Genomic DNA, 20,704 nt, shown 5'->3' on the forward strand with positions numbered 1-20,704 from the left:
CAAGAGAGGGCAGCCTGAAAATAAAGGCAAGATAACTCAAGGGTAGCAATCCAGGCAGCCGCAGTCAATATTGGTGATCAGGGCAGCTGTGGCTATAAAGGCAGGCAGGGGCGAGGCTGTCAAACCTGTTTGAGACTAACTATAGCTTCTCCCGTGGAGAGCTCTGCTGGGCCGATGCCTGGTGGTCACTGACCAAGTGGGGAAAAGGGATGAGTCTGGGACAGAGGCTTCTCTGAAACCACCTTTCCCAGTCCCTGTGCAGATTCTGGGGGTCAACATGATGGGAATGCACTCACTCACTCGTGGAGTCAGTCTATATCTTTCTGGGATGTTGTAATTCTAAGGACCAAATACTAAGTATCTTCTGCCTTTCTGGGGAGGAGAGAGAAATGCCTTCTCTGGGGAGGAGGGGGAGGAGAAAGACCCTGAGAAGAAGCCAGGGGAAACCACTAACTGCTGGTTTCCAGCAACAGATGCCCCTCTCACCCCCCCCCCCCCAGTCTCTTCCAGCGTCCAGCCCAGTTTTGCTTCTAGGTCTTTCCCGTCCAAAATGCTTTTCTCCAGATGAAGATAGTTTTTGAATAGACAGTGAGTAGAAAAGAAAAAGGATGGCTGGACAGTAGAGAAACTCAGAGCAGAGAGGCTGGAATATTGGCAGACATAGTTTAGATTTAAAAAAAAATAGGTAGTAAAGTTAGATAGCAGCTCCAAAATCAAGTCTGCCAGAGTTACTTTTCTTCTGTCTGCCTATGTTACTTAGATATCCCCCAGGATGCCACTCACACTGATCTGTCTGACCTTTGTTTTCTTCTCGCGACAGAACAAGCCGATACCCCACCCATCCCAGGATGAGCCACAGCGTTATCCTAGTGCCAGGATCACCCCGTCTCCAAGGCAACCTTTACCAGCGAGAGGAGGGTAAGGGGCCCGGGATGGGGAAGTCTAAGCATTGACAGGCATCCAGAGGACCGCCCTCTGCGGCGAAGCCCGGGCTCAGCTTCCTGTTTCCCTCGAGTTGGGCCTCTGGCTGGGTCTTTCCCAGCCCACGCCTTTCACCAATCTACATTCCCAACCTCAGTTATCTTTTTCCATATCACACAGGCCTGCACACGCGCGTGCACACACAGAGCAGAGTCCTAGCAAACCAGAAGACAGGCTGGAACTAAAAAGAACTCCCTCACATCCTCAAACTCCATTTCTGCACCTTCGTGGGCAGTTCGCCAGTGTCAAGTTTCCCTGTGGGAGAGTGGGCCACCCTTCTCATTAATGAAGCGAGGAAACTGAGGCACGAAAAAGGTGCTGTGTTCAAGAGAGGTCAGAGGATCAGGGGGCCCCCGGCCTCCCTCCTAACACCCTACCTTATCCTGGTGGTCCCGGAGGCCTATGTCTATGTCCCCGACCCATTCCTATAACCCTTGAGTCCCTCCCTCTCGTGTCCCCGACCCACAAGCCCCTCCCTGTCCTGCCCCCGACCCACTCCCACGACCCTCGAGTTCCTCCCCCTCTGTCCCCGACCCACTCCCACGACCCTCGAGTCCCTCCCCCTCCTGTGTCCCCGACCCACTCCACGATTCTCGAGTCCCTCCCTTCCCGGTCCCCTCCCCAGGCTCAGGGCGGGGCCGGCCGGTGAGTCAGCTGCTCCCTGAGCTAAACGGGAGGGACCCGAGGTGGTTAGAAGCAGGGTGTGGGGTGCACCGGGCCGGTGGGAAGCCGCGTCGGAGCAAAGGAAAGGATCTGATCGGACTTGGGTTGCGCCGAAGGGACAGCCCTGAGTCTGGAGGAAAGGATCCCCGACTGGTGAGACCCGCCTTCCCTGGTCCCGGCCCCTCCCAGTTCCCCCAGCGACGGCTGCTTCCTGGTCCCCGACGCAACCATGGCTGAAGAACAACCTCAGGTCGAACTGTTCGTGAAGGTAAGAACACCTCTTTCTTTGGCGACCCTCAGAATTTCTGCAAGCCAATCCTCCCCTTTCCTCAGCTCTATCCTAACGCCCCAACTCCTTTCCTCGCTGACCCCACCCCTAGCCCCGGTGCTTTCTGGCTGGGTTTCTTGGGGGGGGGGGGTGACTTGTGAGACAGTAATGAGAGTTCTGGACTCGCCCTAAAAAGTTTGTAGAAGAGGTTTACAGCAGCCTAAAGGAGAGAAAGTGGAGAAAAGGGGATTTTCAGGAGTGTGAGAGAGTGGGCGGGGTATGGTGTGGGGTCCAGGGATCCAGACGACCTAAGTAAGGACCGAGAAACGGACAGTGGCCGGGTTTGAGAAGGACAGAGGAGAATCGGCTAGGACATGTGGCCCTAAGAAAGAAAGAAAGATAGGGCACACACACACACACACACACACACACACACACACACACGGGGTGGGGGGAGAGAGAGAGAGAGAGAGAGAGAGAGAGAGAGAGAGAGAGAGAGAGAGAGAGAGAGAGAGAGAGAGAATCTGGTGAGACCGAAAGGCGCTCTCAGGAAGCAGCACCACCCCTGGGCTGAGGGAAGCCAGAGACGAGAAGGCAGGAAGGACATCAAAGTTTAGTAATCGGTACAGGGACCAGGAGACCCCCTGGGTTGGGTGAAAATGCCGGGCTGGTGGGTGTGGAAGAAAAAGCACCCCTCCCTCTGTGGGTGTGGTCAAGGAGAAATGGGTCTTGCTTTGGGGTTTGGAAACCAAACGCTGTCTGCAGCCCTCCTCGCCCACTCGGGCCTGTGCCCTCCAGCACCTGCCACTCCCCGTCATGGAAGTCTGTCTTCCTGTGTGTGCCTTCTCCCCACCTTCCGCTTCTGGGGCCTCCCTTTTCACTACTTCCCCCCATCTTGTTCATCTTGTCGGTGTGTCTTGCCTGTGTGTCGGTTGTATCCTGGCTATGTGGTGATGTGTGTTCTGTCTGTTTCTCCTTTTCGCTGGCGTTTTCCCAGCAGCCGTTCCCACTTTCTTGGCCCGGGGAAGTTAACTGAAGCCTAAGTTCGCCCCTTAGGTGTGGTCCCCACCTCACACTCGCCTCCAGGGGCTATTTTTACTCCTGGGTGTAGTGATGCTGTAGAGATTCTGGCCTTATGGCCTGTGAGGGGGACCTTGGAGAACCAGGGCGCATAAATTAGGAGGACCAGCAGAGAGAATGAAGGTTTAGGGAACTATAAGGGTGGCCCCAGCTGCCTCGGCCTCTCTGTATAGGTCCCTGCCCCCACTTCCTTGCCAGGAAGGAAGCTGCAGAGGCCTGAAGACACAGAGATGAATCACCCTCAGTCTAGGGGGGAGGTGTCCCTTGGGGGATGAGGTCACCTCCATCCAATTAGAGAGTTTGCCCCCTTTGTTAGGCCCTCCATATCTCTCAGGTGAGGTCTAGGTCCTCTTGAGTGCCCGCCCAGCTTCCAGAAACAGCATGGATAGAGGTTCAGTGAATGGGGACCCTGGTTTCCAACACCCCACCCCTCCTCAGCTCTGCTTAGGATCCACGAGTCTGGATCCTGTATTCAGTTCCAACCCCACCTAGTCCCCCTACTCCTTGCTTTGTGGATTCGGATTCTCAAAGCTTGTCAAGATTTAACTGTCCCTCTCTGCCTCCCACCTGCCCATCACTGGGATGCCATGAGTCTACCTCTGCTGAAAATGTACCCATTGATCCTCCCTAGGTTTGACCTGGGCCCGAAGGGGAAAATAGGTCCACTATGGGAGTAGCTTGTCGAATACAGCAGTATATGGATAGCGGTGTACGGACAGCGGTGTATGTATGTAGAGCATGGCCTGGGAAGGGTGCCATGCACAGGGCCTAATGCTGGGATGGGGTTGCTTTTCAGGCTGGCAGTGATGGGGCCAAGATTGGGAACTGCCCCTTCTCCCAGAGACTGTTCATGGTGCTCTGGCTCAAGGGAGTCACCTTCAACGTTACCACCGTGGACACCAAGAGGTGGGCCCACTTCTGTTCCTCTAAACATCCCTGTGTTGATGTGCGCATGTACGCACGCGCTCACCCACACGAGCCCTTCTGCCTTAGAGTTCGTCTGGGACAAATCTAATTCTCCTCCATCTCGATGTCCCCGTTTCTGCTCTGACCCCCCTTTTCCTCTCTTGACGCCCGGTCCCTTCTCCAGACGGACAGAGACCGTTCAGAAACTTTGCCCAGGTGGACAGCTCCCGTTCCTGCTGTATGGCACCGAAGTGCACACAGACACCAACAAGATCGAGGAGTTCCTGGAAGCCGTGCTGTGCCCTCCCAGGTACAGGGGCACTGGCGAAGAGGAGACAGAGCTGGGAGGCTTTGGAGAATAAAGGCTGTGGGGAGCAGTAGGACTGAGTCTGCTTCAGGAAGAGCTCAGTATCTCCCTCTGCCTTCCAGGTACCCAAAGCTGGCTGCTCTGAACCCGGAGTCCAACACCTCAGGGCTGGACATATTTGCCAAGTTTTCTGCCTACATCAAGAACTCAAACCCGGCACTCAATGACAGTGAGTCTCTCAGGGCTGGGGCTTCAGTCCCAGAGAGAAGACCCTAGAGTTGAGAGGCACCAGGAGTCCCACGGAGTTTGGTTGTCAGGGAGATGGAGCAGATGCTCCTGGACATCATCTGGGCCTCCACTGTGGCTTTACCCCTCAACCTCCCTGCTGCCTCCCTGCTAGGACTTTTGGGGTTGGAGGGGTTCTTGTTTAGTGTTTTGAGATTTTATTTATCCTTATTTAATATCTATTTATTTATTTATTTATTGTTTTTTAGAGACAGGATTCCTCTGTAACTAGCTGTCCTGGAACTAGCTCTTGTAGACTAGTCTGGCCTCGAACTCACAGAAATCCTCCTGCCTCTGCCTCCCGAGTGCTGGGAATAAAGGTGTGCATCACCACCACCCGGCAGTTTTATTTATTTTTATGTATGTATTTCCTGAATGTCTATCTGTGAACCCATATGTGCAGAAAAGTGCTTTTAACTAATCTCTCCAGCCCCACAACCAGATTTTTCTTTTTTTAAACTACAGAGACAGGGTTTCTCTGTAGACCAGGCTGGTCTCACACTCACAGAGATCCACCTGCCTCTGCCTCCCGAGTGCTGGGGTTAAAAGCATGCCCCACCACTGCCCAGCTAGAGTTTATTCTTAAAGTGCACCCTCATGCATGCCGCACACACCACTACATGTGCTGCCGAATTATCAGGCACCCAGACAGTTCTTTTACTATTTTTGCATAACTATTTTGCTTTTTGGTGAAGCTGGGGACTGATTCTGAGAGGGTCCTTGCTAAAACTGCTTCCAGATCTGGAAGTGGGGGTGATATCCCTTTCCTGGGCTGACATGAGAAGTACCTGAGACTTTGCTCATAGATTGATTGGACGAGGAGGTTGAGGTGTGATTTAGTGCATAGAGCTTGACTAGTGTGTGAAACCCTACACTCAATAAAATATCTAGCGCTCAGGGGAAAAATTGCAAGCCAGGGGCTGGGGAGATGGCGCAGTCAATAAGGTGTTTGCCATGAAAGTATGCATCCCTGAGTTTGGATGTGCAGCACCCATGTCAAAATCCAGGCAGGATGGGCCACTATGATAATCCCAGTGCTGGGGAGGTAGAGGTAGGAGGAGGTTTGGACAGAGACTATCCAGCTAATCTTGTCTAATTGGTAAGCTCTAAGGTCAGGGCGAGGCCTTGTATAAAATAAAGTGGAGACTGGAAAGATAGCACTCACTGCTCTTACAGAGGTCCAGGGTTTAGTTCCCAGCACCCACATGGTAGCTCAGAGGTATCCATAATTCCGGTTCCTAGGAATCTGAACCCTTTTCTGCCCCCCTCAGGCTCCTGCATGCACAGGGTGTACATATACTCCACAGACTCACACATAAGCACAGAAACAAAAATATATTTTTTGTTTAAATTTGTTTAAACAAAATTTGTTTAAAAAGAAAAAAATTTTCTTTTTAAAATCCTTTAAAAAGAAAGAAAGAAAAGATGGCGTCATTGAGGAAAACACTGGATATTGACTTCTGACCTCACACATGCAAACATCTGTACACATGCATTTCACACACATAGTTAATAATAGCATACATGGTGCTGTTGGTTTCTTTAATCAAATTCAGGGTCTCACACGCTAAGCAGCTGCTTTAGATCCGAGCTAGGTTCTAATGGCTAGACGGCTCTTCTTGGGCAGACTATTTCCCCCAGTGTTTGCGGTTCTAATCAGCTTCCCCTCTCACACAGATCTAGAGAAGGGGCTCCTGAAAGCCCTGAAGGTTCTAGACAATTACTTGACATCCCCCCTCCCAGAAGAAGTGGATGAAACCAGCGCTGAAGATGAGGGCATCTCTCAGAGGAAGTTCTTGGATGGCAATGAGCTCACCCTGGCTGACTGTAACTTGTTGCCAAAGCTTCACATTGTACAGGTGGGTGGTCACTGTGGGAGGAGAGGATGGGATGGATCGTACAGGTGAAGACTTTTTAAAATTACCTTTTATTTATTGTAAGTGGACGGGGCACAAATGGGGTATGGAAGTCACAAGACAATTTGAGAGAGTTGGTTCTCTCCCTCCGCCATGTGGATCCCCAAGACTGAACTTCAGTCACCTGACCTGACTGCAGGTGCCTTTACCAAGTGGCGCAATCTCAACCCCCGCCCCATCTTTCTGTAGATTGTTACCAATGGTGGACCCTGCCCAGGGTGCCAGCCTATCCCTCGGCAGTTGTTGCCCCATTAAGAGAATCCCATCACTAATACTGTGCAGTGTCTGATCAAGAGCGGCATTCCAGATTTTCTGTGTGTGGGCGTGAGTGCCTGTTTGTGTCCAGGGTTACTTCTAAGAAGGCTTTTCCTGCATCTGTATCCCTGCCAAATCCCAAGTTTAAACAAAGCAGGATTCTCTCGTATCTACATAGTAACTCTCTGTATAGCCCAGGCCTCCCATTTCCTCCCGAGGAAGACACAAGTTGCCCTTTCCTATGTTTTTGTCATAGCCTTAAAGCTACAGTGTAACTTAGTAAAACATAGGCCCATTATCCCTCCCCGTGGACTGACTGATAGTAGAACTAGGCCGCCAGAGAGCTGGGCAAGGTGGGCCCTTCCCGTGATTCTCAGCGGTCTCCAGGCTGAGCTGGAGGTCAGCCTTAGCTGCAGAATGAGACCCTGTTTCAGATGACAATGGTCTCCTCCCTCCTAAAAAGATAGAGAGAGAGAGAGAGAGGAAGAAGAAGAAGAAGTAGTAGTAGTAGTAGTAGTAGTAGTAGTAGAAGAAGAAGAAGAAGAAGAAGAAGAAGAAGAAGAAGAAGAAGAAGAAGAAGAAGAAGAACCAGATGATGTTCGATTAGTTTTTGCCCACAAAAAGGTTGAAATCAAATCGAATATAAAACATTCACATCAAGGTAATGATATATGACCTGAAAAATCAAATCAAATGAAAAAAAAAGAGACAATTCACTACAAAATAATGTTTCACTTTATGAACTCTTACTCCTTGTGTGGAAATCCAGGGCTAAGCATATGTCCCTATCCTATCTGTGTCCCCCCCCCATGTGTATTTAATTACTTGTGAGTGTAGGTGCAGGGAGTTAGATTCAATGTGGGTGCTGGAAATCAAGCTCTGGACTCGTTCAAGAGTAGTGGGTGTTCTTCACCATTGAGCCATTGCTTTATCCGCTCCCTCCCCTCTCTCTCTCTCTCCCCCCTTCCCTTCTCTCTCTCTCTCTCTCTCTCTCTCTCTCTCTCTCTCTCTCTCGTTATTACTATTTTTTAAATTTATTTTGGTTTCTTGAGACAGTCTTTCTATTTAGTTCTGGCTATCCTGGAACTTGCTATGTAGACCAGGCTGGCCTCAAACGCAGAGATCCTCCTGCCTCTGCCTCCCAGTGCTGGGATCAAAGGCGTGCACCACCATGTCTGGCTTCTCTTCTTTTACTCAAGAGGAGGAGAGTTAAATCACAGAATAAGTTGGTCTGGTAAGGAGCTGGCTATTAATAATTGGGTTTGAGAAAATGAAAAGTTGAGCTGGCCATCTTGGAGATTTCAAATGGCAGGTTAGATAAGAAGCCGGGTGGTGGTGGCGCTCGCCTTTAGTCCCAGCACTCGGAAGGCAGAGGCAGGCGGATCTCTGTGAGTTTGAGGCCAGCCTAGTCTACAGAGTGAGTTCCAAGACAATCAGGGCTACACAGATTTCTGTCTTCAGAAAAAAAAGAAAGAAAGAAGGGAGAAAGGAAGGAATCAGTAAGAGGATCTAATGTGGCTGGAGTGATGGCTCAGGGGTTAAGAGCACTGGCCACTCTTCCTCGGGACCGAAGTTCAGTTCTCAGCACACACACAGCAGCTAACAACCGTCTGTAATGCGTGCCAGAGGATCTGCCACCCTCCTCTAGCCTTTACAGACACTGCACACACATGGTGCACCGCCATACATGTAGGCAAAACACTCATCCACATAAAATAAAAATAAATTTAAAAGATTTAAAGACTCCAGCCACAGGGGTGTGTACCTGTACTCCCAGCTCTCAGGCTGAGGAGAAAGGTTCTGGAGATCGGGCCAACCTGGGTTACAGAGAGAGAGACGCTGCCTCAAAACAACAGCAACAAAAGAATTCGAACGCTAAGAATTGAAGCCAGATGGTCTGGAAGACCCTGGAGGAAGAGAAAGACCAACAGCTCCAGAGCAAAGCAAGCGTGTCTTCCCTGGGGCTGACACGCTGACTTCTCTCTAACCCCCAGGTGGTGTGTAAAAAGTACCGAGGTTTCACCATCCCAGAGGCTTTCCGTGGAGTTCATCGGTACTTGACCAACGCTTACGCTCGGGAAGAATTCGCTTCCACCTGTCCAGACGACGAGGAGATAGAGCTGGCCTATGAGCAAGTGGCCAAGGCCCTGAAATGAGCTGCTTTTCAAGGCTTCCTCGCCCACTTCTGTGCTCCCCATAGAGGCTCTGGGAGGCTGCCTAATGGACACTCCAGAATAGCCAGTGTCAGGAAATCCGGGGCACTCGTGTGGGGCTGAGGGAGAAGTGGGAGAAAGCATAGGCGACAAGGGTAAGATTTTTATTGTGGGGTGGGGGTGGGGGGTAAGACGATGTATTTCGGTAATAAAATACAGAACGAAAATCTAGTGTTGTTTTTTACACAAAGAGGACTTAAAGTGTAGAGGGGAAGGGTCATAATGATCTTATTTAAGCTCAGGGCATCTACCAGGAATTAAGGAGGGGAGTGTTTGTGCAGGGGCTGCCATGTTCTGCATCCGTCCATTAGAGGGCTGTTTTGTGGTCCATGTCTTGTTTGCAGCCCGGCAGCCAGGGCCAGCCGCATCTGAATGGGCCTGGGCAGCGCTCTTGGGGCGGTGCCGGAGTTCAGGGTGGGGGGGTGGGCTCTCAGTCCTGGAGGAATGGGCGCGGCCTAGCAGGGCGGAATGGGCGTGGTCTTGGGAGATCCCTCCCCGTCCCGCTTAGACAATGCCCCGGAGCCGCCAGACCATCGCGCCCCCGCCCCATCGCCGTCTGTGAGCTCGCCTACCCAGGGAACCCCTCAAAAGCCCAAGCTCCCAGTCTCCCCCGCTTGAAGACTCGGGCTCCCATCTTCATCAACTCTCTCCTCTGGGGGTGGGGCCAAGGCCGAAATCACAGCGCTGCGTGAGTGGAAGTGGCCGCTGGTGAGTCTGGAGAGGGGGCTGTCCCCGAACGGTATGGAGAGGCTGGAGTTTGGGGGTGCTGGGTCGGTGCTTGCACCGGACGGAGTCTGCGAATAACCTGCACTTGAACGAGGAGCTGGGCAGGATAGACTTTGGTGGAAGATGGACAGGGGTACCGAGTTCTGAAGCCAGGAGTGGTTCCACGCCCCCCGTTTCCCCGCCCTCCGGATTTTGTTGAAGACCTCTCCCAGTCCTCCGGGACTAAGTCTGGTGTATACTGGGTCGCTCGAAGGGCAACGTGACCAGCCAGGGTGGAGAGGAAGGATGCTTAACTCCTTAGACTCAATTTCTCTGGGTTGGCCCTCTTCTCCTTTCTCATTCGAGCATTCAGGGCTTCCACATCCCAGGCCCCGACTCATTCATTACCCAGCTTTCTTTTCCAGTCCCATAACCTCTGAGGGTCCCTGGCAGGACTTCGGGTCCCTCCTGCTGCGAGCAGCTGAGGGTTAAGGGGGCGGGGCCGCCGCATTTTTGGGGAGTGAGCGCATCCTAGCGGCTGCCAGGAGGGGCGCGGGGCAGGGACCTAGCGGAGCCCCGGAGCAGGGGCAACAGGTGTTTGGGAGATTAAGGATCCAAGTCTTGCTCTTTGGGCGCCTCTTAAAGTAGATCTCTGCTGAAAGGAGGCTGAGCGGGATCCACAGGGCGAAGAGGTCTGGAGGGGGTGGGGCAGAGTGGGAGGGGCGCCTGGAGATGGCCGGAGGAAGACCCAGGAGCTTTTAACACTCCCCCCCTTCTCTTCTTTGCATGTCTTTCTCTGCTACCCTCCCCCTTTCTGTCTCTTCTCCCAGACAAGTGAAGTAAAGAGAAAACAGAAATCAGCTTGGCTGGAAGGGACATCTGTGTGGATGGGATGGGGACGCCGGGGGAGGGGCTGGGTCGCTGTTCCCATGCCCTGATCCGGGGTGTCCCCGAGAGCCTGGCATCCGGGGAGGGCGCGGGGGCTGGTCTTCCGGCTCTGGACCTGGCTAAAGCTCAAAGGGAGCATGGAGTACTAGGAGGTAAACTGAGGCAACGACTAGGGCTGCAGCTGCTTGAACTGCCTCCCGAGGAATCACTGCCGCTGGGACCACTGCTTGGTGACACGGCCGTGATCCAAGGAGACACGGCCCTAATCACGCGGCCCTGGAGCCCAGCGCGTAGGCCCGAGGTGAGCGGCAGGGTACGGGTGTGTTGGAGGACAGAATTACACGCGCGCGAGATGGGGGGTAGCGGTCGTGGGGAGGAGGCTGGATGTCTGGGATTGGCAGGAAGTAGGGAAGGAGAATGGCTCAGCCGGCGCTCTCTCCTCCAAGGTTGATGGAGTCCGCCAAGCCCTCCAGGACTTGGGGCTCCGAATTGTGGAGATGGGAGACGAGAACGCGACGCTGGACGGCACCGACGTCCTCTTCACAGGTGAGGCTACAGATAGTCAGCGCCCCTGGGGACTTGGCGCAAGGAAGCAGAGTTTGGGAAATTAGGCGATCTCAGGTCTTGATTCCAAACTCACTCTGGCCTTCAAACCTCGGTGTCCTCCCGGATTCAGGCCGGGAGTTTTTCGTAGGGCTCTCCAAGTGGACCAATCACCGAGGAGCTGAGATCGTGGCAGACACGTTCCGGGTGAGAAGCCAGAATAACTTGGGGAGGGAGCGCTGCCAATGTGCCAGAGGGCTCGATCTGGGCTCCTTACGCACCCCTAAATCCTTCTGGTCTCTCTAGGATTTCGCTGTCTCCACCGTGCCGGTGTCCGGAGCCTCGCACCTGCGCGGCCTCTGCGGCATGGGGGGACCCCGCACTGTCGTGGCTGGAAGCAGCGAGGCTGCCCAAAAGGCTGTCAGGGTGAGGCGGGGCTGGTCTGGTGGCGAAGGCGTGGCCAACAAAGTGGGCGTGACTCAGAGCAGGGGCGGCAGGGAATCTGACTAGCTCTGAGAATTGCTCTCGGCCCTTGTCCTCACTAAGACGCTTGTCAAACACAAAAGGACATCCTAGTAAACAAGGGGTACGGAAGAGGTGGGGAGGAGCTGCAAAAGTAAATGGTAGCTAAAGTGGCTGAGACCTAGAAACTGACAATGTCTGACACAGCATGTGTTATATACTTGAAATTATTATCTCACAAATGTAACCCTTGTCCCAAGCCTCTATTTTATGTTCGGTCAGACTGAGCTGTGGGGAGCTCAACACACTCTTCTCTTCCTCTCTCCAGGCAATGGCAGTGCTGACTGATCACCCCTACGCCTCTCTGACCCTCCCCGATGACGCAGCTGCTGACTGTCTATTTCTCCGTCCTGGGTTACCTGGTACCACTCCTTTCCTCCTGCACCGTGGAGGTGGGGACCTGCCCAACAGCCAGGAGGTGAGGGAGGAGCAAACTCCACCAACCAGAGAAAGAAGCCTGTCTTTCCCGGTGGAGGAATGCAGGCCGCCTTTCTGCAGAAGCCTGGGTGGGGTCAGTAGAACTGACCAGAGGGCAGCCTGGTTCTGGTATCAGAACACCTGCGGTGTCCTCCCCACAGGCTTTGCAGAAGCTCTCAGATGTCACCCTGGTACCAGTATCCTGCTCAGAACTGGAGAAGGCCGGCGCTGGACTCAGTTCCCTCTGCCTGGTGCTCAGCACACGCCCCCACTGCTGAGGGCCTGGGCGTGGGGCTCCAACTGGCCAGGAATAGAGCCGTATAGGGGGTAGAATCAGGTAATAGAAGATGGGAGGTAGGTAGTGGTGGGGAGAGGCCCCAAGACAAGGGAGGGCTTAGTGTGAAACAAAGAATAGGAGCCATTGGGTGAGTCCTCTCTGTCAGAATCAATAAAATAAAATTGGCCTTTTAGGTAAGGTTGTGGCTGGTGTCTCACTGGGACAAAGGGATGGGGTGGGGCCGAAACCTGAAGCTGGGGTCAGTGCTGGGGAGGAAGACTTTTTTATTTAAAAACCCTCCTCTTTGTGTGTCCCTGGCTCACTCCTGGCCCTGTCACAGAGCTGAGGTACAAAGGGACAAGAGATTGCTGTGGGGAGTATACCCAGGGCAGAAAAGGGGATTCCACGCATGGGTGGATCATTTTCTGACTTCACCTAAATGGCCGTGATTCAGACTCTGGCGGATTACCTGTCCTCCTTTGTTTGGTGGAGAACAGTGTTTCCAGACATACATTTGTTCATGGTCTGTGGCTTTCCCAGGGATTCGAAAGGGTTCGTCTCCTGATGTCCGGAAACTCATAGTTCCCGATAATTTCTTATAATTTGGCAGATATGTTATGCTGGCATGATTTTCGGGAGTCTGTTCGGATCAGGGGGTTTCTAGAGCCTCGAGTTTTGTGGCAGGAGTGGGTGAGCATTTGGGATGAGGATTGGAATCCTAGAAAAGGCTACATTTGAATGAAATCCCGGGAAAAATAATTATCCCAGTGAGGAAGAAGGAAAAGGAATTCAGAAGATGGAGTTTACTTCACTGGGCCAATGAATATTGTAGGGAGAAAGCTGTGGAGAATCTAAGGGGGGCAACGTGTGCACAGGGAATGACAGATAAGCCTGGGACACAAAGTGCCACAGCATCTGGACCCCAAGCCTCGGGAGTGGAGCAGCGGTGGCTACGGGAGGGCAGGAGGATGAGACGGGACTGGGGGCCACCCACGCAGCAATGATGAAAGCATACTCTAGTGCCGGCACTAGACATGGAGACAGGGACAGGTCTGCCAGTGACAGGCACAAGGCCTGGTGTGGTGGTGCACGCCTGCTGTCGCTGTAACTCCAGCACTGAAGGTGGATGCGAGGGGATCCGGAGTTCAAAGCCAGCCTCTGCTACAGGAGAGCCAATCTTTAAAGGAAAGATGGGGGAGCTAGCTGTCCCTGTGTGGGAGAGGAGTTGGTGTGCCCTGACTCCCAGTTTCTGGCTTGGGCAACTTGGGTTGGTCACAAGAATGTGGAGGAGGGCCCAGGGGATAGCTTGGGAAATGGCTGAGTCAAGTTTGATGGGCCTTGAGTAAAATGCCTAAGGCCAGCTGGACAAGGGTGTGCTAGGACTGAGGTCTGGGTTGGAGGGAAGGGGGCTGAGGGTTGGCTAGCTTCCTATAAGAGGAAGTAAGAAGGAGAAAGAAAGAGGCAAACAGAATGGCAGGATGTCTAGAAGAAATACTGCGGCAACAAAGTAAACCAGGGTTTAGAGAGGGGTGATCTAAGGCCATGTATGTGAACGCTATCATGCTGGCTAGGACATCCCTGGCAGCCTTACAGACAGCAGCTGCAGCTGCATCTCAGGAATGCACAGGGATGGAGTGAGGCAGGAAAATGAGGCCGGATGTATGCCTGAAGTTCAAAATGCTTGTTTGGAAAAGGAGAGGGAGCAGATAGAATGTCTATTTGGGAGTTAAAACTTAGACAGACGGCTTGATTATCTTTAGATGAAGTTAAGACGTTATAGGAGAGATGGCCAAACAGCTGGCAGACCCACACCGCAGGTATCCAGACGCAGGCGAGTGCCTCTGTCCATGGTCCTCCCCCTCCAGCTGAGGAGGTTGTGTAGAGAAGGGAAGCCCCGGATTGGAGGGCGTGGCGAACAAGGGCCTCCTTTTAAACTACAACCGCATAAATAGTGGAGGCATCACCAGGAACCACTGTGGACGTCCGGCGGTGCCTCCCGAGGACGGAGTGGTCCAGATCAGCATAGTGCAGACTCTGAAGGAGGTAGAGGGGGAAGGCAGATGGTCTCTGCAATCTGACCCCTTAGTTTAGAATCAACCCTCCGCCCCTGTGTGCAGCGGAGACGGTGTAGCAAGTCTGGACTCCAACCTCCTGCTTAAACCTCCAGAGTCCTGGAATTCCATGGCTGCTCAACTACAACCTGGCTAGGCTTCTTTTTTGACCCCCTTTCCTCCGCGTTCCTATCCCCAGGCCCTTACCGGCTCCTGGTCCACGTGGCCTGAGATCTTGGACTCCTGTTCTAAAGGCCGCTGCGGCTCAGCATTTCTGACTGGAGCTGAGTGGGAGGGAGGGACAGAGCTGAAGGGTGAAGAGAAAACGACCAACTTTGTCTGCTACCGGCAAGGACTCAGACTCAATTCAGGGTTAGGGATTGTTCGGGTAGGAGAGGAGGAGATGGGGTGCAGTTAATCTCACCAAATGTGGGGAATGGTCGAGGCGAGGGCGGGGGCGGGGACGAGTGCCTGTAAGGAAGTCCTTGGAGAGTCACCAGTCTCGCCCTACTGGTTCCCCGGCCGCAGGCGGCGCCAATGAGAACTCTACAAACTGCAGTCTCCGACCAGCAAAACAACTTAGGCTCCTCCGGAACCTGGTCGCGCCCACTCGCTGGGCTTTCTGCCCTCCTAGTTTGGTTCCTGCAGCCTGGACTTTCTACTCCAGCCTGTAGCCTACACCCAAGGGCTGAGCCTCTCGCTTTCTTCAAACCACCGCCAAGCCTCCAGTTCTTTATTCTTTGCTTAGGTTAGGGTTCTCTCCCACCTCTTTCTGTCCCCCACCCCCGCCCAGACTGGTCACACCCTATATTAAGCCAGACTCCGCCTCCAGTGCTCACCTGCGCCGCCACCAGACCAAGCCCGAGGCACCCAGTCCCAGCACCAGCCCAACGCCCAGCAGAGCAATCAGGACCTTGGGATACCCGGAACCTGGGGAGATGTGCGAGGCAGAGAGGGATGCCGAGGTCAGGGGTACGACCACAGGGTCCTACTAGCTCCCCGGCTCTACAAGACTCCGCCCCACATTTGGTCCAAACTAAGTGCCCCTCTGCATCTGGTCCTCGACCTACCGTGGGTAGATTCTGAAATCTTGCAGTCTGCTTTGTCCCCCAACACTTGAAGCACCGTGCGGCTCTCATTCTCTTGGCGTCCTTTGCAGAAAAAGGTGCCAGAATCCCCGGCCCTCAGCAGCAGCTCCAGCCGCTTGATACCAGTGTCCAGGGACCGCAGGCGGCCAGAGAAGTGTGCGTGCACATTTGGGGACGAGGCCCACAGGATCGGACGGCGCCCTTTGGACAGGCCCTTGCACGCAGGGAAACTAGGCGCCCAAGCCCAGCGGGTGGGATCTGAGACCCCTATGCAAGAGAGATTCACCCGGTCCCCAGGGCTGCCCTCCAGAGAAACTAGGGAAGGCGGGAGAAGTGGGTGGTTAGGGCTAGTTTACCAGGCTAGATCTCTCTGCCTCTGTCTGTCTTTCTCCCCTTCCCGCCCTCCCCCCGCCCCCACACCTTCTTTCCTCTACTCTGCCCTTCTACGTTCTGGATCTTATACACAGTCCCCTCCACAGGCAACCCTAGCCTGTCTCAGTCTTTCCCCGCCCATCACAGCTCCCCAGGAATGGCCTACCCTCGGGATCCCCCTGGACCTTTGAGAGCAACAGAGGCAGCAGTTGAAGAACCAGGGCCATGGCTAGGATGTGGTACGCAAAGGCGGGAGTGAATCAGCAGAGAGACCGGAGAGGGAAGCAGAGGGGCAGGGATAGGGCTACTGCGAGCAGGGGCTCAGATAAGAGCAAGCCTGAGGCGGCCAATTCCTGGATCCCCTCGAGGAATTCTCACAAACCAACTAGCAGTCTTAAATCTTTCAAAACTCTTTAAAATTTGTGCTCGGGACCTTTTGCATAGGCTTTAAGCTGCTTCTTCTTCTTCTTCTTCTTCTTCTTCTTCTTCTTCTTCTTCTTCTTCTTCTTCTTCTTCTTCTTCTTCTTCTTCTTCTTCTTTCTTCTTCTTCTTTTTCTTCTTAAAGCAAACTAGCATGACCCCCAAGTACCACAAATTCTGAAGCTCAGCTTCCTGAGTTCAAATCCTGATTTTGTCACACAGTAGCTGGGTGATGTGAACAAGTCACCTCATCAGGAAAATGGAGATAAAAGCATGCGAGAACCAAATAAATACTTTGAGGCCGCCTGAAACAACAGATGACACACAGGAATGCTCAGGGCATGACATTATTATTACATCTGCTCTTATCTTGCTTCCTATCTCTCCTGAGTGCCCACAGTGTTCCTCCCTACCCAAGGTGATCCTCCCAAAACCAGGGGTGTGAGAGCATCCTTAGCATATTAATGTGGGCCTTCAGGATCTACAGCCTCAGCCCCCCCCCCCGCTTGCTTCTATGACATCACAGAAACCCTCCATGATGTCACAAGCCTTTATCCCCGGGGCTGAGCATCATCAGTTGGAAGCAGGATGGAGAATGAATCTACATAAATCCAGTCCGTTTCATCAATTTCTACTTGCATGTTCCTGATCAATGTCTCCCCACCCCCAGGGACCCAAGTGGATGACCAGCTCGGGCGACAACCCACTGCCCACTTCCTAGGAGCCAGCAGGAGCTGGCACTGTGGCTGTTTAAGTCCCAGAGGCTTTTCTGATGCTCCTTCAGAGCAGTGGGGCCCTCCGTGGGTGGTCCTAAAACCAAGATCCAAAATGGAGTTGGCCACTAGTGACACTGATCCTCTCTCCCACCCCCCTCCCTCATCTCTCATCCCTACCCAGGCTTGCTTGGACCCTCCCCACCTCTAGTCTTTCTGATGAGCTGGGTACAAACAGGGAGGGAGGTACCACAGAGGGCAGAGGCCTGGAAGGGAGGGGCCTTTGGGATTATAAATTCCGAAAAGGCTGCTCAGCTCTCAGAACTGGATCCCGAGAACCCACTGACAGCTTCTGGGACTGTGGACATTCTCAGCACCTTCACCATGAAACACCTGCTGCTGGTCACCCTGACTGCCCTGTTCTGCTGCTGGGTCTCAGGTGAGTGCCAGGGGCCCCAGGCCCCACCCCAACCCTACCCAATACTCCATATTTCTCTCTACTCAGGATCTCAAGAAGTCCCAACCCTACCTGGCTTAGTCTCCCCAATGCCTCTAGGATCAGATGTCTGAGAAGGATGGACTCCTTTGCTCTATTTTCTTTTCCTTTCTTTCCTCCTTTGCCTCCCTCCATTTCTTGTTTCTCTTTTGTCAGAGTCGTGTGTTGTTGGATCCCACTTAGCAGCAGGAACTCCATTTGTTCCTAGTCTACCACTCTGCCCTGGGTTGCTACCCACAATTTCCTGAGACTGAGCTGCAGCCCCCAGTCCCCTTATGCAGATGTCTAGAATAAGACTATACCACCTCCTTCTGACTGGTGGGCCCAGAACCAGCCACCAGACCTCAGAACTCCCTAATAGGCTAATAGGCTGAAAACCGTCCCACTGTGACCAGTCCCCAACTGCTTCTCCACGTCTCCCCCCGCCCCCCCCCCCGTTACATTCTGATTGGATGGGACGGTCTCTGTGCTTTTCTCCCTTTGAAACTGACTGCTGCTCCTGGCTCAGGGTTGCGGTCTGGATTTTGAAACCTGGAGCTTCTCTGATGTAGCAGGGTTTTGTTTTGTTTTTGTTTTTTCATTTTTAACTTTTGGCTTGCTGTCTTTGTGGCGGATTGTTCTCGGACCCTAACATTGTAGCCAAAGCTGGCTTTGATGCTCTGATCTTCCCACCCCTACCTCCTAAATAAATGCTGGGTTCACACAAATGTCACAGCTGGCTCTTGATCCGTTATTAAGGAGCCAGATCTTCATTGCCATCTTCTCCTAGCCCCATATTCTCCTGATTCACTCTTCCTACCTGCCATGGCACTGGGTCTCTTATTTCCCACTCCAGTGCACCCCCTTCCTGGACACTCTCTCTGGCCAGCCCTATTCCAACACGTAGATCCCCAGGATCCAGGATGCCAGCCTTCACTCCCCTTCTGCACTGAGCAGTATTCTTATAGAAACCCCAAGATCCCACCCCACGCCTCACTGAGGGGCGCGACTGGCTCCTCTTAGCTTGTTCCTTCCTGCCTTACATTCCTGTATCCCCACCAGAGATGCAAAACCTTCTGGGTGGTTCCAATGACTGCATACAGCCTTCTCAAGAATCAGAAACGCTCCCTGAGCTTTCTAGAGAGAAGATGCCAGAACACTTACCCCTAAAGTGAGATGGGTTTCCTGGAGGCATACTAGGCTCCTCCATCCGAGCTGACCATTCCTTCATGGAACTTTGCATGCTCAAACCTGAAGTTGGCCAACAACACAGGAACCCGGACAAGCCACCCTCTGCACCCACTCTCCATCTTTGTCAGGTGATAAGACAATCCAGTGATGCCTCGCAGATACCATCCCTTCTTCCATAGCACGACAGCCAGAACAGTCGTAGATAGGATTCACTCAGGACTGATGCGCCCCAAGATCTTGGCAGAGGTCCAGTCACTCTAAAGCTGGTCACGGTGGCTTTCTTACAGCCTCAGTTCTACGCCACCTCTGAAGGCACTGCTGACTCCCACCCTTTGCAATTTCTTCTTTCGATCTCAAGTCCCATCCCCTAACCTCTACTCAGTTGCCAAACTTTCCCCGTATCCCAGGCATCCCCAGTCCCGAGTTTTTGTTAGTACAACTCTTGACTCATCCCAAACAGGCTGGGTGGAGGAAGGTATTTAGGGTGTGTGGTTTCCACACAGAGAACAAACGCCTCCTCACAACGCCCACTTGGCCCTCACCTGCTCTGTCCCTGTGAACAATGCAGGTCAGAGACACCGTCTGCTCAGAGGGCAGTCCTCCACCCTCACCCCTAACTCAACCCCAGGTGAGGTGGCTGAGACAGCCCTGTCACCTCAGCCTGACTTCTTATCTCCCCAGCTGACACCAGATGTCACTCTTGCTACAAGGTCCCCGTGCTGGGCTGTGTGGATCGCCAGTCCTGTCGTCTGGAGCCAGGCCACAAATGCCTGACAACAAACGTGTACCTTGGTAACGTCGCCTTTCCCGGGAGAGAGGGACCAAGGGGGAGACGCAAGCTGGGACTGAAGCCCATGCAGGGCTAGGACGGGGAGTTAACAGCAGGGCCAGCATGTGGCCAAGGAAGATTATGTGCCAGGCGCTGACCGGTGTCTACAGACACTGTGTTTGTGAACGCTTGTGACAACCCCATGACATGGGTGCGGGTGCTGGAGGCAGGGTTGTGGCTCACACTCAGGATGAGTAGAATGAAGAGAGAAAAGAAGGGTAAGAAGGGTGGAGCCAAGCAGCTTTGGGAGGAAGAGGAGCCCGTGGACACAGGCCAGCCAGTGCCTACTTCTGACGCCATCTCTGTTGGCTCCCACCTCTAGGAAAGATGTGGGTTTTCTCTAACCTGCGCTGTGGCACACCGGAGGAGCCCTGTCGAGAGGCTTTCAACCAAACCAACCACAAGCTCGGCCTGAACTACAACACCACGTGCTGTGACCAGGACAACTGCAACAGCCCAGCTCCAAGGCCCACACCTGCGCTGGCTCTGGTCTCCCTCACCTCCTTGGCCGGCCTTGGCCTCTGGCTATTGCACTGAGAGTCACTCCACGGCTGCATGCTTCCCATCTCTTAGCCTGAGTCTTTCTCCCTGTGCCCTGAGAACTCCAGCTCTCCAGAATGCTCTCCCCCACCCCTGGCTCCTTTCTTCTGAAGATCATTCCCCTATTGTCCCATGCCTAGAGTGGTCTTTCCAGCCACCCTTCTCAGCTGGCACCCTCCATTTTATACCAAGTCCTTCCCCATTTCCTTGGAGACCTCTCTGTCTCCTTCACTGGCCACTGAAAGGACCCCTACCTGGATGCACACTGGTGTGACCCTGGGATGAGCTCCGGAAGTGCTACCGGCTTGTCTCCAGTGAGTGATCCCAAAGGACCCGCTAACCTCAATGCATGGGGTTGATTCATTCAAACCTCTGCTCATCTCGTTCCATCTTGAGAAATAAATGTGGGTGTCTGGTAAACTGCGTGTTTATTGTCAGGAGATAAACAGGCTAATGGGGCGTGGTGGTTTTCCTTTGTGGTCTCAACAACTGTGCAGTAGAGGCAGAAGAATCCGGAGTTCATGACCGTCCTTGGTTAAATAGTAAGTTCAGGGCCAGTATGAGCGGCTTTGATCCTGTCTCGAAAAGCAAGAAGCAGGCGTGGCTGTACACCCTTTTAATCCCAGCACTTGAGAGGCGAAGATCTCTGAGTCTGAGGCCTGTCTGACCTCTACATAGCAAGTTCCAAGCCAGCCAGGACAACAAGGGGAGAGAGAGAGAGAGAGAGAGAGAGAGAGAAGAGTTGTGGTGGTGGTATAGGACCCCTCTCCCTGGAAATTTCACTCCCAGCCCCACCCTT

The 20,704-nt window shown here is 53.3% G+C and overlaps 4 protein-coding genes across 9 annotated transcripts; 3 read left to right on the plus strand and 1 right to left on the minus strand.

The window, feature by feature from the left end:
* Nucleotides 1–1,662: 1,662 nt before the first annotated feature.
* Clic1 (CLIC family member 1) lies at nucleotides 1,663–9,041 on the plus strand. Its single transcript, XM_048437896.3, has 6 exons — nucleotides 1,663–1,912; nucleotides 3,789–3,898; nucleotides 4,083–4,208; nucleotides 4,328–4,434; nucleotides 6,168–6,349; nucleotides 8,656–9,041. Exons 1-6 carry the CDS (start codon nucleotides 1,874–1,876, stop codon nucleotides 8,815–8,817), a joined length of 726 nt encoding a protein of 241 aa, XP_048293853.1. The 5' UTR covers nucleotides 1,663–1,873; the 3' UTR covers nucleotides 8,818–9,041.
* A 137-nt stretch (nucleotides 9,042–9,178) lies between these two features.
* Nucleotides 9,179–12,424, plus strand: Ddah2 (DDAH family member 2, ADMA-independent). Of its 2 annotated transcripts, none has more exons than XM_048437894.3 (7): nucleotides 9,179–9,582; nucleotides 10,410–10,768; nucleotides 10,914–11,013; nucleotides 11,144–11,217; nucleotides 11,317–11,436; nucleotides 11,801–11,950; nucleotides 12,111–12,424. In XM_048437894.3, exons 2-7 carry the CDS (start codon nucleotides 10,472–10,474, stop codon nucleotides 12,225–12,227), a joined length of 858 nt encoding a protein of 285 aa, XP_048293851.1. In that variant the 5' UTR covers nucleotides 9,179–9,582; nucleotides 10,410–10,471; the 3' UTR covers nucleotides 12,228–12,424. The 2 variants fall into 2 exon arrangements, with proteins under 2 accessions (XP_048293851.1, XP_048293852.1); XM_048437895.3 differs by lacking the exon at nucleotides 9,179–9,582 and adding an exon at nucleotides 9,598–10,271.
* A 1,462-nt stretch (nucleotides 12,425–13,886) lies between these two features.
* On the minus strand, nucleotides 13,887–16,262 carry Mpig6b (megakaryocyte and platelet inhibitory receptor G6b). Of its 5 annotated transcripts, none has more exons than XM_048437898.3 (6): nucleotides 15,904–16,262; nucleotides 15,348–15,632; nucleotides 15,117–15,207; nucleotides 14,702–14,748; nucleotides 14,485–14,561; nucleotides 13,887–14,260 (listed from the first exon to the last, which is right to left on the minus strand). In XM_048437898.3, exons 1-6 carry the CDS (start codon nucleotides 15,962–15,964, stop codon nucleotides 14,156–14,158), a joined length of 666 nt encoding a protein of 221 aa, XP_048293855.2. In that variant the 5' UTR covers nucleotides 15,965–16,262; the 3' UTR covers nucleotides 13,887–14,155. The 5 variants fall into 5 exon arrangements, with proteins under 5 accessions (XP_048293855.2, XP_087754659.1, XP_048293854.2 ...); XM_087898533.1 differs by having other exon boundaries at nucleotides 14,485–14,584; nucleotides 15,348–15,680; XM_048437897.3 differs by having other exon boundaries at nucleotides 15,348–15,680; nucleotides 15,904–16,260.
* Nucleotides 16,263–16,763: 501 nt separating this feature from the next.
* Ly6g6c (lymphocyte antigen 6 family member G6C) lies at nucleotides 16,764–20,325 on the plus strand. The gene is made up of 3 exons (XM_048437827.3): nucleotides 16,764–17,309; nucleotides 19,218–19,328; nucleotides 19,688–20,325. Exons 1-3 carry the CDS (start codon nucleotides 17,090–17,092, stop codon nucleotides 19,900–19,902), a joined length of 546 nt encoding a protein of 181 aa, XP_048293784.2. The 5' UTR covers nucleotides 16,764–17,089; the 3' UTR covers nucleotides 19,903–20,325.
* The last annotated feature ends 379 nt before the right edge of the window (nucleotides 20,326–20,704 follow it).

The sequence above is a fragment of the Myodes glareolus genome, chromosome 18 (genome assembly GCF_982192425.1).
Source record: "Myodes glareolus chromosome 18, mMyoGla1.1, whole genome shotgun sequence".
In the NCBI taxonomy this organism is placed as follows: Eukaryota; Metazoa; Chordata; class Mammalia; order Rodentia; family Cricetidae; genus Myodes; species Myodes glareolus.